The sequence below is a fragment of the Monomorium pharaonis genome, chromosome 9 (assembly GCF_013373865.1).
Source record: "Monomorium pharaonis isolate MP-MQ-018 chromosome 9, ASM1337386v2, whole genome shotgun sequence".
Lineage (NCBI taxonomy): Eukaryota > Metazoa > Arthropoda > Insecta > Hymenoptera > Formicidae > Monomorium > Monomorium pharaonis.
Genome location: NC_050475.1, coordinates 17,303,300 through 17,319,490, shown reverse-complemented (window position 1 = coordinate 17,319,490; position 16,191 = coordinate 17,303,300). Strand labels below are relative to the sequence as shown.

The following is a 16,191-nucleotide window of genomic DNA, read 5'->3' as shown; positions in this document are numbered from 1 at the left end:
CTCATCTTCCCGCGTCTCTTATTCCTTATCTTTTATTCTTACAGGGAGGCTGTGATGAGGGAAGTCGGCTAAGAGGAGCCCGTGTCGCGCAAGCGCCGGTAGAGGAGCATAGGAAAGATGCCGCTTTCCTCGAGAGTCTTATTAAGCCCGCTGCTGCTTCTAATCATCGCAGGAAGCACCGGCGCCTTCAGCTCCCGGCAAGGAGGTAAGAAACCATGGTCTTGAACGACATTTTGCGCCGGCGGGAAGACAATGACGATGATACCGACGAAGACGACGACGACAACAACGACGACGGCGACGGCTACGACGGTCGTTACGAATTCCGTCTTTTCGCGGCTACGACGAATTTCCACGAGAATAGTCGCGGTGGTTTTACTCTCTCTCTCCCCCTCCCCCCCCCCCCCTCCCGGTGAAACTCGTCGCGCTAGACGTACCCGGCGTTGTATCCTCGAGTTTTGAGATAGCGCATATTTCCGTTCCCCGCGGAGCATCCGACTGTCAATTTCACGCTATTTGCACATTCGCCGACAAGCGTGAAAATACGTTATCGCACGTTATTCCTTCGTTTATTTCATGCGTCTCCCCTCCCTCCCCCCCCCCCCGCCGCCTCTCGTTCTTTCTCCCCGGCAATCAGAGAAGGTTTTGCATGATGCATCTTCAATGAATATACAGACATATTTCAACGGGAGGTTCACGAACGCGGTTCAGTTTCAGATAGCAATCTTAAAATTGGGATATTCGCGGTGGAGAGAAATGCAAATTATATCAAGTGAATTTGTTTATTCAGAAGAGAAATGTCTCTCTCGCTTTCTCTTGTTCTCTGGATATGTTTAAGTTATTATCGGATATATTTTTCTTCGAGAAACCCGCGAATCCGACCCGGCGAAATCACAATACGCGATGTAAGGTAAACCCCATACGCAGCGAATATTTGGCGCGGCGTACATTTTAGCGCGCGGAAAGAGGAAACTTATTGCATTTCCGATCTTTTAGCCACTTGTAACTTTGCACGTATAACGTGGGGACTTATTCCGAGGATCGTATTCGCGGTTACTCAGCCCCGCGTATGTTGACAAAAGGAATATGCGCGCGTATATGTGCGCACTACCCGGGACAACGATATAAGCAAAATATTTCTACACCTTTCATCCTCAGCCCGGTTTCATCCATTTCTCTCATTTTCCCTTTCTCGCGTTGTCTCTCTCTCTCTCTCTATGTGTTTCTCGCTTTCGTTTTGGCCGTCTCTCTTCTCTGGCTGCATTTGTAGAGAGAACGCCTCTTAGTGACCATTTCCTAGATTAAGGTCACCTGAAAAGCAAATAGTTGTTAGGGGAACGTAGAAACAGAGAGAGAGAGAGAGAGAGAGAGAGAGGAAAGGGGGCTTGGAGTAGTCTCACGGACGAGGAACTTCCGGTGTATACGTTCCTGGAAAACTATTATGCGCGAAGGTCCGCTGCATCCGAGAGAAACTCGGCGCACTAGAATGTACGAGCGAGCGCTGGACAAATTGTCCTACGATCCTCGCGACTCGCCAATGACGGTAAATCCTTCGTCCGCACTCGGACGGAGAATGCGTTCGATCGATACGACGCTGGATCACGAAGTTTCCAACCTTTTTCAAGATGCACTCTCTCTCTCTCTCTCTCTCTCTTTCGGATGATAAATACTCTCGAGTCGCAGTCATTTATTACTTATTATCGCTGATTCTAACGCTTTGCCACTCATAGTATTTTACATGCGCACGCAGTGCAAATTAAACATTTTCTTCAGTCGCGACAGAGCTTGTGTCCGTAGATAATCATTTAAAAGGGAATAGTGAATTACGTATTGCCAAATTAAAACGGTAAATCGTAATGGAAAGCTATTGGCAATTTTCATTCGAATATCAGCAGAATTAAATACTTAACACGGGGAAATTCTGAACAATTATGTCTGTCGCAATTTGAAATCGTAAATCTAGAGATCCGGGGAACTTTTTATTTTACAAAGATTGTTACCGCCATATTAAAATTCTTGTCAGATAGACGTTGGGAGATTATTCGCGTTGTCGGTACGATCGCCCAAGGAAATTCTATGAATCCCCGACTGCAACTTTATATCGTAAACGCAATTCGCGTTATGTTTTTTTTTTTTTTCATACGTTATTTGCTTGGCTATAAATTTAAGTAAACTTCGCCTCCAGTGTTTGCTTTTAAATTGTTGTATGAAAACATGAAAATGTACCTGCAATCGTTGTTTGACATCTCAAATAGCTTTGAAAATATTTACCTGTTATAATTTTTACGATGTTAAACGTAAAAATTACTCTTGCGTATAAATAGATATTGAATTTCAAATAAAAGGATCGCGCGTTTTTTTTTTATTTTGTTTTATTTTAAGGATTGATTCACGGCATTTAAGAAACGGAACGAATATCGATTTCATACGTATCAGCGGACAAACCAATTTTTGGACGCCATTTATTGAATAACGTCATCGAACCCTACCAACTTTATATTATTAGCCTTTGTCATCGTTTCGGTCGTTGACATATTCGGTCACGTGGCGGTGATCTACAAACAACCTGCGTACATGTCGTCGTCTCGCATTCGCAAATACAAACGCACGACATTTGAGAAAAGTTCGATTTACATCCTGTTCCAAATTCAGGTCAGAAACTTGTTAGTGCAGCTACACTCACGAGCAGAGGGTTCGCTCTTGTCGAACCATGTTGATTAGTTGGAAATTTATGCGCCCTCGAATCGACGTTGACATCCGGTGGCAAAATTCGTGGTTGTAGCGTTGGGGAGAATGGAAAACATGGATCGGAGACGAATTTGATCGTTCTAATCGTGACGCAAACAAGGATTATCTGATCGAATTTTTACGGAGGCCTCGCGTGACCCCCGTCCGACGACTTTTCTTTTTGCTCGACGAAACGCTCGCAGATACTTGTACGGCGTGGACGTGCTTTCGAACGTGTTTCCGTTCAGCAACGGCGGCGACGACGACATATAGACGATCTCGAGTGACGAATTTACAGTGTATAAACACATTGTCCTAGTTATCTCGCTCTCGTGCCTTCGCGAGGCCTCCTATCTTTTTATTACGTTTCCCTCCCCTCGCGCTATTTGTCGCCTTTTTCTTTTCGTCGTCTAACGATGCTGCCTTATCTTAATATTAGCAAATTTAGCAAACACCGGCGCGTTTCGCCGTGATTACTTTCGAGCATCATAAAGGCCGCTTTGGCGAGAGAAGATTTTACGACATGATACATAACTATTGATGAAATGAATACCCAACGTCGTTGGGCGTTATGATAGTCACGTAAGTTCCGAGAGTAAAAGTGTAAAGATTAGAAGTTATATTTGTTTTAAATATATCAAGCAAACATATTGTGTATTTAGTAATGAATTTGGAATTTTTATACATGGAGAGAATTTTCTTTTAAAAATTACCCTGAAAATCGTGGTATTGTAATTGTGAGACAACGTAAACCTTGATGAAGAATTTCACCATACATTTAACAAAATTTACTAAAATTTACAAAATTTTGCCAAATTTTATTAAAATTTTAGTAAATTTTGTCAAAAGTATAGTAAAATTCTTCAAGGTTTACGTTGTCCCACAATTACCACGATTTTCGGGGTAATTTTTACGAGAAAATTCTTTCCGTGTACTTAATTTTGCTTCAATTCTATATATGGAATTTAATTTCTAATGAAGCGAGCTCACGAGATTTAAGTCGTGTTATAAAATATAGATTTTCATGTATTTTCTTGTCTTCGTATAATAAATTCTGTCTTATGCAAAATTTACACTCTTGATCTGATTCCATGTTTAACGGGGGACACTTTTATACTTCCTTCTCGTTTAAATAGAAATATTTTACACATTTTCTCTTGTATTTTTGACAATCATACAGTTTTGTGAATTAAATATTAGTTTCTGAAGAGAGAGAAATCTCGATTATTACAGCCGCATATCTAACAGTCATCAAATTACTTTGTTAAAATTGCACGAGGCGTTTTGGCTCCGGACTCGAGGATAGAAAGCGAAACGTATTATTATCGCGACAAGATGGTTGGTAATTATCGCAAACGCAAATCGCCCGCAGATTACCGTCTTGGCAACGATAATTTCGGCCGCGACGGAGAACGTACAGTCTCGCGATAAAGCGGTTTGCGCCGCGGGCTACGCGCGGGGCCCCCGCATACAGAGAAGTACAAGTATACAATTAACCGAATACCACGGCCAGCATCCTCGAAAAGCTCCGTTTGTTCGTCGCGACAGGCCCGCGACTCGCTTTGATCTTGCCGGGTACCAGAAGGCGGGACGTTGCATGGCGCGACGAACGGCGCACGGCGCATATCCCGTTAACGAGATCGCGCTCGCTAGAGCGGCTCTTGCATCTCAAGCGCAACAAAGGGCGAAGGGAACGAGAAAGAAGGGTGGGAAATTGTCAGGAGGGAAGTGCGGGATCGGGCCCATACCTCCTCCTCCCTCCCCTCCCCCCCGAGTCGCCTGAACGTGGCTTGTCGCACGTTCCGCGTCACATTTCGAACTTCACCGTCCGCTCCGCTTTCTTTTTCCTGACTACTTCTTTCGCTTCTCCTTTTTCTCCCGCCTCTCTTGTTCCTCTTTTTGCGACTCTTTCCCTATCTGCCAGTTTTCCACGCTCCCGACTTTCCCTCTCCTCTGCCATTCGCCAAAGTAGTTGTCAGATAAAATTCCTTGGCGAGAGCGAAGTCCCAGAACGCGAGGAGTTCACGTAACCGCGGAGACGATAAGACGATGGATGTTGCGAAATTTCAGAATAGGAAAGACAAGAGAAATGTATTTCTTCTCCCCTATCCTCGCCGTCCCGGCTGCTACTTCTCGTTCCGCAGCTGATACATTTTTTATTCTCGCGGACGCCGTTGGCCTCGCCTATACGATTTTCTCCGATCTTCTTGAAAGATAAACGCCTGTCTTCTTGACAAGCGCTTCTTTATTTATCCATGGAAACTTATCCCATCAAAAAATTGCAAAGGATATGACACTGCATTTGCCGATCACCGACGCCAGCTGTCAAAGTTATGAGTACCACGAATATTCTAGATTCTAGCTAGGATATAGCCTCGATCCGGGATGACTATCAAATCAGATAAAGTATACAGTTTCTAGTTAAATGTGGTGCATTTAATAAGTGCGAGTATAAATTTATCAACATTTCAATTTTATTTTATGGGATAATATAATTATATAATACGTATTAAATCTTGAAACGTACAATATAATGATAATAAAATTTAATTAAGTTAATGTCCGCATTATGTTTCGCGTCAATATAGTTTGCGCTACGCATGTGATATCAAAATGGATAGTATACGTTACACGTTTCTAATAGAAATGTAATATTGATCATCGAATAATTACAAATTATTAATATGCCAATCGTTAATTAGAAATCACGCATTATTAATATTTAGACATGTAGTTATAAGTTACAGATTATTGTTACATGAAAATCCATAAATTAATATTCAAGAAATGAAAATTCATTATATTTACAAATTTTTTAATAGAAATTGTCTAAATATTATATAATGTAAAAGAATTTTTTTTAATACATCTGAAAATAACTTGCAATTGCATACAAACAATTACAACGTGGTGTGTAACTGCATTTCTCTTAATTTTTATATAATTTATAAAATATAAAGAACAAATGATTTTTTTACATGATCGACTGATTGTACATCTTAATTCCATGATAATCCAAACTTTTGCAACCTGTCTCAACTTTAATTAGTAGCTTAATATATCGAGCGACGCAGGAGTTAAGCGTATTATACGAGAATTGCGAATATATCGCGGAGAAAGACGGGATATAATAAAACTGATAAGAGTGACGAGTCAAGGGGCTTATGACATACATATTTCAGGTAAAATTTAACGTGGGTACAGACCTGTCGTCATTCGCTTACATCCGCCGTGTCGCTGGCAGTAACAGCTGCCTGATCCTCGGGGGCACCAAAATTTTCGTGTTTCCCGTTCGGACGGGGAAACCGACGGGCGTAAGATAAAGAACGGCGGCAGATAGGAGGAGCGCGGAAGGCCACGAGCCAGAAACATTTAATTCTGTTTGCGGCGAGCGTGGAATGACACCCGTGCCAGAATAGAAGATCGGAGACAAATGGTGCCGCATACTTAGCCGGGCGCTTGACTGTGACAAACTGTCGCCTTTGCACGAGCGCGCGCGGTTTACGCGTGTGCAAACGGCCGCGGTGTGTAGCCAATGCAATCGCGCGGAAACATCCTGCCGAGGGAGATGGCCTCAGCCTTACTTTTGGCGGGCGTTTCTGCATTCGCGTAGGAATCCGAGAACGGTACCCCCGGTGGCCCTTTCCTCCTTTGCCTCTCGTCTCGGTCTCGGAGGCGCGGTTTCCGCGCCCGGGCATCGCTACGATCTCTGGCTCTCCGGTACTTGCCCGTTGAAAACTTTTTTACTTCCGGAGCGAAACGTTCCGCTCTCGAAACGTTACTTCTACTACTCGAGAACTATGCGAATATACGCTAACAGCGAGCTGTCTTGAGAGTTTCTAAGCTGAATAATAAATGTCGAGAATTTCGCCATTGGATACATTATCGTATATTTTTTATACGAGATGAAGGATAAATACGTTACCGTTGCTATTACTATAAAAATATATTATACACAATTACACTAAGATTTATTAAGTCCCAGCTAAGAGCTTAAATCGTAATAGCGTGGAATTTTTTGCATATTTTAAAGTTTAATTCTCGGACCTTGAATACACCACAATAAAATGTTGGTATAATTTAAAATTATTATAAAAACTTTTTATTACAATGATAGAGTACTTGTGAAAATAATGTTAATATCTCTGAGGCATATTATCTCGTCTCATGTTTCTATCAATATAGATAATAATGAATAAAAACTTTAATCTTAGTTTACTTTTTATCTTTTTCTGATTTTCTTTCTTTCTAAGAATTAGAAAAAAAGATAAAGAATAAATTTTAAATAAAGAGTGAAATTAATACATAATACGCGGAGAGAATTTTCTCTTAAAATTTACATTTTAAATCTGATAATTGCGATAATGTGTGACCTCGAGAAATCTTATTATACTTTTTAGTATTTATTGTACTTTTAATAAATTTTGTTGAAAGTATAGTAAATTTTACTATATTTTTAGTAAATTTTGCTAAACAATATAGTAAAATTTCACGAGGTCACACATTATCTCACAATTACCAAATTTTGAGGGTAAATTTTAAGAGAAAATTCTCTCCATGTAGATATATTGGAATAAAAAGTGACATTTTAGTAATTCAGGGTTATATTTTACCTCTATAGTTATAAATATCTTGCATGTTCAAAAAGATAAAATTCGGGAAGAGATTCGGAAAACTAACATAAGATTACATCCAATTATTACGCCAATTACACTGGATCGAAACGAACAGTCGTAAAACGCGCTATCGTGCCATTCGGTGAGACGTGGAATTATTATTTGTGTTTTTTTTTTATACGGCAATAAAAAACTAGTTGTACGCCGACTTCGACGAGATTATCGACGAGGTATCGCGATAAATACCGCATTCTACTTGTTTTACGCTGTGCAATACAGAATTCGTAGATTATTGCTTTGTATTACGCGACTCGGCCGCTTTATTGCGCGTGTTTGTTCCTTTTTCACTCGCTCGTATGCGCCGACGCTAATAACTCTTCCCTTTGCTTGACCTCTCGTACACGTTTTTGCTTCGGGAATCGTGAACTCGCGAGCTTTATCCAACGCGCTTTCGAAATTTCCGAGGAACAAACAACGACGATTTTAAATGTGGCACAATGTTTTCGCTGTCCGAGAGAATGAAACGCAGAAATGATTGATGGGAAATACAAGTTTTGAAGTAAAATTCTTTTCTGAAATGATTGATCGATCAATGATCGAATTGTAATAAAAATTCATTTTAGGGACGCGCGCGAAGTCGTGAAATTGTGGAATAAAATACACGTAACGCACACTCAATATTTACATTATTAAAATTTCTGAGATTACTGGGATTGAAAATTTAAAGAATCGAGAAAATTACGGAGGACTAGAAGCTATTTTTATAAGAGAATAAAAAAAAAATTGTTTCACGAAGATAGGATTTGGCGCTTATTAAATAATTTTGCATTGGAAATCTTTAATTGTACAATTATACAATAATGATAGAGTTTTAATTTCTTTTCTGTACGATTCTGTGAAGATAAAATTATTGCGATTAGTAATGCGAGCAAAATCAAATGAAAGAATTCTCAGCCGGGTTGTTTCGTTCCCTGGAGCCGTGCCAGCGATCATTTGCCTCTCCGCCCTTTTTCTCCATTAAAAAAAGATATCACGGCGAGGGGTCGTTCGACCCAAAAATACAAGACAAATCGGGCCATCTGTCCGGTTTACGAGTTCTTTCCGTGGAAGGAGAAAAAAGACTGGTTTTGCCGTTTGTCGTTTAGCAAAAAGGTACCGCGCAAAATGGCCAAATTCTTTTTCGACACACAGTCATCGAGACGATATACCTCAACGATATTGCGATTGAGCGGAGGCTGTAATGTACTACCTTAATAATATACCACTTTATCGTGCAACTTTATTAATATATTTATTAGCGCGTAGAAAGAAACGTCTCTAAAAAAAAAAAAACTTCACACGGACTAATATACCATTCGCGTTATCTACTCTGTATTCTCTGTACATATTAGCGAGATATCCGATAAGTAACGATAAACAAACGGGGAAAGATCGTACGAAAACGTATAAAGTTCTACGCAGCAGCGAGGGCACGTTAATTGCGCGAGTGGATAGAGGAGTACAGCGTTACGGATGCGAGAGGAGTACGACTCGGCGGCCTCGTATTTAAAAATCCCCGATAATTACCCTTCATTAATGGCAACGGACCCGTCTCGCAGGCTCCGCTAATTATTATTGTATTTATCGCGCGGCTCGGACGCGCCGGGACGAGTTTTTAATTTGCCCAGCCATGCGCGCACGCTTTCGCATACACATACACATACATATATCATGTCGGTCGGCCCGTGCTTTTTATTTTTGTGCTCCTTGTCCCCCGCGCCGATGCCGCCACCACCACCACCACCACCACCACCACCACCACCACCACCACCCGGGCACCACCGCCGACGCCGTCACAGTCTCGCTATTTTTTTTTTTTTTTTTTTTTGAACGCGCGCCCATTTAGCGAGGGAATTTGTCGGACGGTGAAATATCTCTTTTGTTCGGCGATGCGACAGGCGGTTCTCGATTATTTCGCCATCGGGTCGCACGCGCCGCGACGCGACGCGTCGCCTCGCGTCGTTTCGCTATTTTGCGTCCGTCGCTCGGCGTGAAGAAAATCGTCACTCCGATCGTGGAAATGTGATACGCCGTCGCGCGCTTATCCGGTTTTTTTTATTTTTTTATTTTTACCAGAATACTTTTGCTCTCGGGTTAACAAAATTCCCGACTGAGCATTATGAGGATATTAAAGATGTCGATTTGTTATGTTTCCGGCAATGAGATTTCCGACAATGAAAGAAGTAATTATTTCTTCAAGATCTTTGGGGCTTTACGCATTTTGTTACATCCATTTCTATAAATACTAATTGGTGAGAAATTATGCATCATTCGTAATAGAGCGCTATGATAACGATGGAACTGCGATTGATTATCGATTCAATTACCCGTTACAGAAATGGAACTTATCAATATAAGTTTTCAGATCAAACGCGTTTCCGTAATTACACGTATAATTGAATTTTATGCGGGAGAACGGCCGTCAATTAGACGCTCGCTTGTCGTAGGGATTCCGATTGGAAGGGAACTTCGGTGAATGCCGCGGCAATTAAGAATAAAATATCGTATTTACGTAAATGTATTCACCGTGTAATCGGATACTAAGGTAAATTCACTCGAAACGCACCACCCGATACTTGCCGTTTGGAGAAGCGCTCTCGCGCTAATTGTTTTAAGCCGTGTAATATCTGTGTTCGCGCAGTCCCTGCGGCGGAAACGACGTGGCGCTCCGTAATGCAATGAATTCGCATCGATCTTCCCTCGGCGGTGCATTCTGCAGGTCCGCGGGGCTGGAGCACGGCACGGCACGGCGCGGCGCGCTACACACACGCTGCAACACACACCGGCCCCGGATCAATTCAAATTCGCATTATTGCCGAGAAGCCGGGCGCGCGATACACCGGTCGATCCGACACCTAATACCGGTAATTCCGGTTTATTAGGTTGAACCGCATTAGGTTTCCGGTTTATTAGGTCGAACCGAGGGCCCCCCCTACCCCCCGTAGCCAGCGGCCGCTGGCATTACTCCGGGCGATCGTTCATCGATACGATCTAGCCTGCCTCCATGTTTAATCGAATAACTGTGATCGGCATTGTTCGGCCGCGTCATCGGGAAATGACGCGCGAAACCTGTATTTAAGATCCCGCCAACGCGCGCAAGCCCCGATCACCACTCCTGTATCATCAACATTTTGATGATGATCATTCGATGGTTCCAGCTAGCATGGAGCTAGCGAGAGTTAGATTAATGTTACATACAGCTTCTGATTGTTAATGCATTTTATATTGTTATTAAGAATAACGCAGTAAACTCCACGTGTATCTACCGTGTTATATTCATAGGAATCATACAAAGCTTGCCCGCATGTTTAATAAAGTGTATGCATTATTTGGTCGTATCAGTAATGGATCAGGTTACTTTAATAATAGAAAAGGAGATAATGGCATTCGATTCGATGCATTATTATTCTCTCTCTCTCTCTCTCTCTCTCTCTCTCTCTCTCTCTCTCTCTCTCTCTCTCTCTCTCTCTCTCTCTCTCTCTCTCCTTTTTATGAGAGATACAAGTTGTTAAATAATTCTGCAGGTCTGTTTATATGGGCTTCACCGAGAGGGTTAATACTCTCAGTGTGATTGCACGTGCTGTATGAGATTACTCCAAGTTTCTCCGACAAGATTGACGACGGAACTGTTGAGTAAATGGCGCCGCATATCGTAATTTACATGTATATCGTTCTACGAATAACGGTAATCTACATAAAGTTTGCACGAGAAGAGAAGACAAAAATTACTTACAAATTACAGAATAATGGAAAACTACGTTTATGCGAAAAATATTTTGTATCTTTCATTCTTGTAGTTACGAGGAATGAGATATTTTTTCTATTACTTGTCATCTTTCCGTCTAACGGAATTTGTCATTGATTCAATTAGCGCTTCTGTTTCTGACGAGGATTTGAATAAATCCTATCTCATTAATATGCCTGCGAATGACATATTGCGCAGAATGCGGGCCGCAGATGACGTAATGGACGTTATATAATATTCGTAATCAGGAGGGAAGCTCATTTCACTAAAATGATCAAAATGTAATGAAATTTGATTTGTTCCCGTCTATTGCTAGTAAATTAATCTTTCGGAAAAAAGACTGAATATTTCTGAAACTGAAATATTTCTCTCAATAGTTCTAATCGCTACTTTTTAAAATTTTGATTCCAATTCCTTTAGATTTCTTCGTCCGGTAGTTTTTTGACATTATATAAAGATTTTGATATTGTTATAATATTTATTTCATTATGCTCATTTTGTTGTGTTTGCGTTTTATTACATTTGTGTATATACTTCAAAAATAAATCGAAAGATATTTTGTCGATTTATTTTATTGGAATTTTTACCTTTTTCTTTTTAATCTTTTTTATTCGATTTATTCGCTAGTTCTCTATATTATATTATCGATATAGAAAGACAATATAAGCGTCGAAGTATTCAATGGCGTTATAGTCTATTGATAACTTTCGTCTACAATAATAAAAGCAAACCTTTTCATTTCGCGCGATTATCGTTCTACTACAACATTATCGGTCCATTAGCCGGGATAAAGCATTAAAATGATTATCTGGATCTATCGATCGGCGGCTAGTTAGTCGGCTGTTCCTTCCGCAAGTAGCTTCCACGAAGGTCAACGGCTGGAGGGAAAAGTAATTTCTTGGCCAATAAACGACAATGGGGGGATGCGGATGCGAAAGAGGGAAAAAAAACAACGGGGAGGAAAACCGCGCGGGAAAGAGGAGGCAAACTAAGCGCGACGAAACGAGGGAGGTTCCCTTTTTTAACCTCTTACCTTCCTCTCGCGCGTCAAGATTCTTCCGGCGAAAGATCGGCTGTCGTTCATCATCTACACGGGAAGAAGAAATTCGATCGAAGAGCAACAGCATAAAGGCGCATGTACACCGCGACACCTCAGAAATATTTTATGCCTAAAGTTAAACCTCAAGTGCGTTTAAAATGCGTATTTTGTTGAATTTTTTTTCGTCGAAGTATTCCTCGTTAATAGGTATGCCTTCTATTCATGTTCATCGAGCATGAAATTACAATTTGTTGAGGTTTTATTTCGGCCCCGCTAATTATTTGAAAAGTCTTTCAATTTTTTAATACACAATACAGAAAATATTAAAAAAAAAACACAAATATAATAAAAGTAATTTTAGTCGTACAAAAATATAAAAATAATACTTCACTAACCGAAAACGAGAATAGAAAGTTATAAAATTGGTACCTTTGGTTGTCGTGGTATTAAATAAAATGTGGTATTGAATAAAAGGACGGACGATATCTTTCATAAAATTTGTAATCTTTCGATCTTCTGCGGTTTGGTAATATGTGTAAATAGCTCTACGCCGTTACATAAATACAATTTCCTTTTATCTGAGTAATCGTATATATCAGTGACAGTTGAATAGCTGTGACATTCGAAAGGAGAAGTCTAGGGTTTCTTGCTTGGCTCCTCCAACCGCTTTTCGAAGTAGCGTCACGGACATTCGAACGCGCGTGCGGACTTACGATTAGATCTGTTTTCTCAGCCGCGAAATGCGCGTCCTATATGCCAGCGCTAAATTTACAGATCGCCGTCGCGCCGGCGTTCTCTGTCGTTTTACTCTTAGCCCCCCGATTTAACGGTTGTCTCCGCGTGTTTTCCTGGACACTCCGGTAATTTTGGCATCCGGCAACAATAACGGGATGTCGCGCCGACCTACACGTTGCGCGGCCCGTTTTAGATTTCCAAACGCGCGCTCGCTCACAAGCTCCGCTTTCTGTATCTCCTTCTCCTTCGTCCTTTCCTGCCTCGCTCCGAGCGTCACCGTCATCGCTCCGAGAGCATACGAGAGGCCGACGTTTCATTATCGAACACGTGCGTTATATCGTATGCACTCGGATTAGCCTGACATTATGAGCCCCGCGAGAATAGAGTGCACGTATCTATCCATTCGTCCGTCCGTTGTCACACGTTGTATAACGTGGAAAGTTTCCGCCGAAATAGAAGAAAAGGTACTGAATTTTATCAATTATTTTATAATTAGTTGTCGAATGTACACATTAAATAGAACAACATGTTGTGTATTTGTAGCTATAATTGTACAGTGAAATAATTATAGTCAGGAATATCAGGAATATATTTTTATATGAATGCAGATAATAAAACAAAGTGGGTAGGTTTAAATAAAAATCATTGAAGTTAAATATAAATTCATTTATATTTAACCTTTTGAAATATATATATATTTTTATTTTTTTAAAGCGAAATGTGTGATGTGATCGAGTGCAAATCTATTTACAGTCACTAATGGGTGCCTTTTAAAACACATCTGTATTGGTTTATATTTATTTTTTTATTCGGTTATCAAATATTCAATTTTTAATTTTGTAAAGCCGGATACATGACACCGTTTATGTATGATGAAGATTTTTGAAGTGGCTTTAAATTCAACCAGAAAAATAAAAAAAGGGAAAACAAATTTGTAAAAGTGGCGAGCTTTAATTTGTTTATTTTTTTTTTAAATTAAACTTAATAAATAGTTTAAAAGGGACTTATTTTTAACCACATTGCGCCAGTGTCGTTCCATGTTTTGCATGCAAGTAACATATATACGTTAATGCACGTGGGGTCATGTTCGCCGCGGCTATATTCTCCGGTATTCCCGGGCCGTCAGCAACAATACGATGTCACATCGCCGAGCGACGTCGTTCGTTTTAGATTCCGTGTGATGCAGGCTTTTCTTTTTGCGCCTCTGGCCGCAGCCCGTATTTAAGTCGATCTCGTTAGTCGCGGCCCTTACGCGTTTAAATACGGCTGCGATGAGACGTGACGTGCGCGCCGTCTTTCTTCTCTTTTTTTTTTCCTTTTCTTTTTCTAACGATAATCCCTCGCGCGCGGCTCTGTAACGATTTAATTACTCATTGTTCGAAAACGCGATTCGTTAATTACGGCCGACCGATCGCTCGCGTTTCGGCCGAATACGCGCGTTTTTAATTATGCCGCCCGCAGCGCCGCTCCGCGCGGCGTTAATTATTACGTTATTATCATATTACCGGCACTCAAATGCAAAGCGCGTATATAATATGCCATGTCCCTTATATACGAAGTAACGATTAATTAATTAGTCTTACCCGTACACGGACTGACAAAATAGGTTTGCTGTCGGTGAATTTTCACATCTAACATTCTGTGAAAAAGACAACGATGTGACAGTTCGTGTCGATTGGCAGACTCATATTTTGACGTTTGTATCATAATTTCCGTCTTCTGTAAAACAGATAGTAGGAATAACGTCGTTAAAGTAGTAATTTCCTGACAGTATGTAAGTATTTATAAAATGTAACGTAACTTATCCTGTGAACGTACGTTTCATTTAGACAGTACATCTTTGTGTCTGGAGAGGAAGGTAGTATAAAGGCGCCATTTCCGTTTCTTATTTCTCACAGTGGTCTTTTTTAGATAGAATCGGGAGCGAAGACGGTACTAACTGTGGAACAGGAGCGCGCGACTAATACGCGTTCCGTGCGTTTACGGGTGACTATTATTAGTCTTAATAGACCATGTGTTACAAGTGGAAGCGTCGCCTTGGCGTCCCTTTACTCGCGAGTCCGTCGCCGTTAAGAACAATGGCAAAGGAATAAGCTCCCGAAGGGTCGTGCGCAAGTCTTGAGCGAGCTCTCTTGTTAATCCCGCGGCAGTCGCGTGGATTACATTTGTAAACCTGCAGTAGTAACGTGGATTACATTTGTGATCCAGGTAAAACCTTTCGTCCAAAGTCTCATTTTTTCTATTCCTCCTTTTTCCCCCCTTTTTTTTTCGCTTCGTTATACGTACGGCTCGAGTTAAGAGAGGGATTAATTTCGTTGCTAACGAAGATCTTGCGCTTCGATTACGTTGGAATTAAACGCGGCTCAGTGTAAAACAGAAATTGATATCGATTGATGTTATTGTAACCGCCCTATCCAAAATAATCGTGTTTCGATTACGTCCAAATTTAATAAGGCTCATTTGAGAGCCCGAGAATCTCGGCGAGATCTTCCAACAATCAATCTCTGTCAAATCCCTTGCCCATCCATCGTATCTCGTAACCTAATACCGCGTGTATAGGAATACCAAGAAGATAATTAAAATCCGTTAATCGTGATAAATAAAGTTAGGAAAAAAAAAACGGGATGTTACGGGGGTAAAAATAGAGCTGGTAACAAAATTAAAAGAGTCTAGCAAAAACAAGCGCGCCCAGGTTTCCGGAATCGGAGCGATTTCTGGCACGAACGGCCAGGAAATGGGAAGGGAGGAAGCGGAGATTGAAAAAAAAAAGGGGCGACTGTCGCCGATCGCGCGTTTTCAAATTCTCTGCCGAGCTATATATGCCCCTTTCCCCTTTCAACGCTCTTATCTTCTCGACATTCCTGACTGGTTTTTCCCCGTGCAGGCTTTTTGACACTCTCGATATCGCGCGCGCGTATTGACACAAATGCCAAAAAAAGGAACATCTTCATTTTTCCGCGATATGATACATCACCGATGACTTTTCGAGGGCTATCGAAATCATGATATTTATATTACATTATAGTTGCCAACAACGAGAGGAAATATTATACGAAATGTTACTTGATTATAATGCGTGCATCGTCAAGGCCTTTGATTATTTCTTGCACACGAGAGGAACGATTTTACTGAAGCGTCTAAAAATTTAGCTTAATTAATATACAATCGAAACAATTATGATGGATGTTCAAGCATAATGAACAGTGCTCGAAAAAGTTTTGACATTCTAGCAATCAGTTTGACAGACATAATTATTTTCAGATCTGATATTCAGATTTCGTATCCTGCAG

General features: G+C 40.8%; 1 protein-coding gene across 3 annotated transcripts in view; it reads left to right on the top strand.

Annotated features, from left to right (window-relative positions):
- The window catches only part of LOC105838703, a 290,257-nt gene that overhangs the window by 142,123 nt on the left and 131,943 nt on the right, over positions 1-16,191 (top strand). For all 3 annotated transcript variants that reach the window (XM_036291750.1, XM_012684446.3, XM_012684445.3), the window contains exon 3: positions 45-205. In XM_036291750.1, coding sequence (XP_036147643.1) covers positions 118-205 — 88 coding nt within the window. In that variant the 5' untranslated portion in view covers positions 45-117. The remainder of the gene's footprint in view (positions 1-44; positions 206-16,191) is intronic.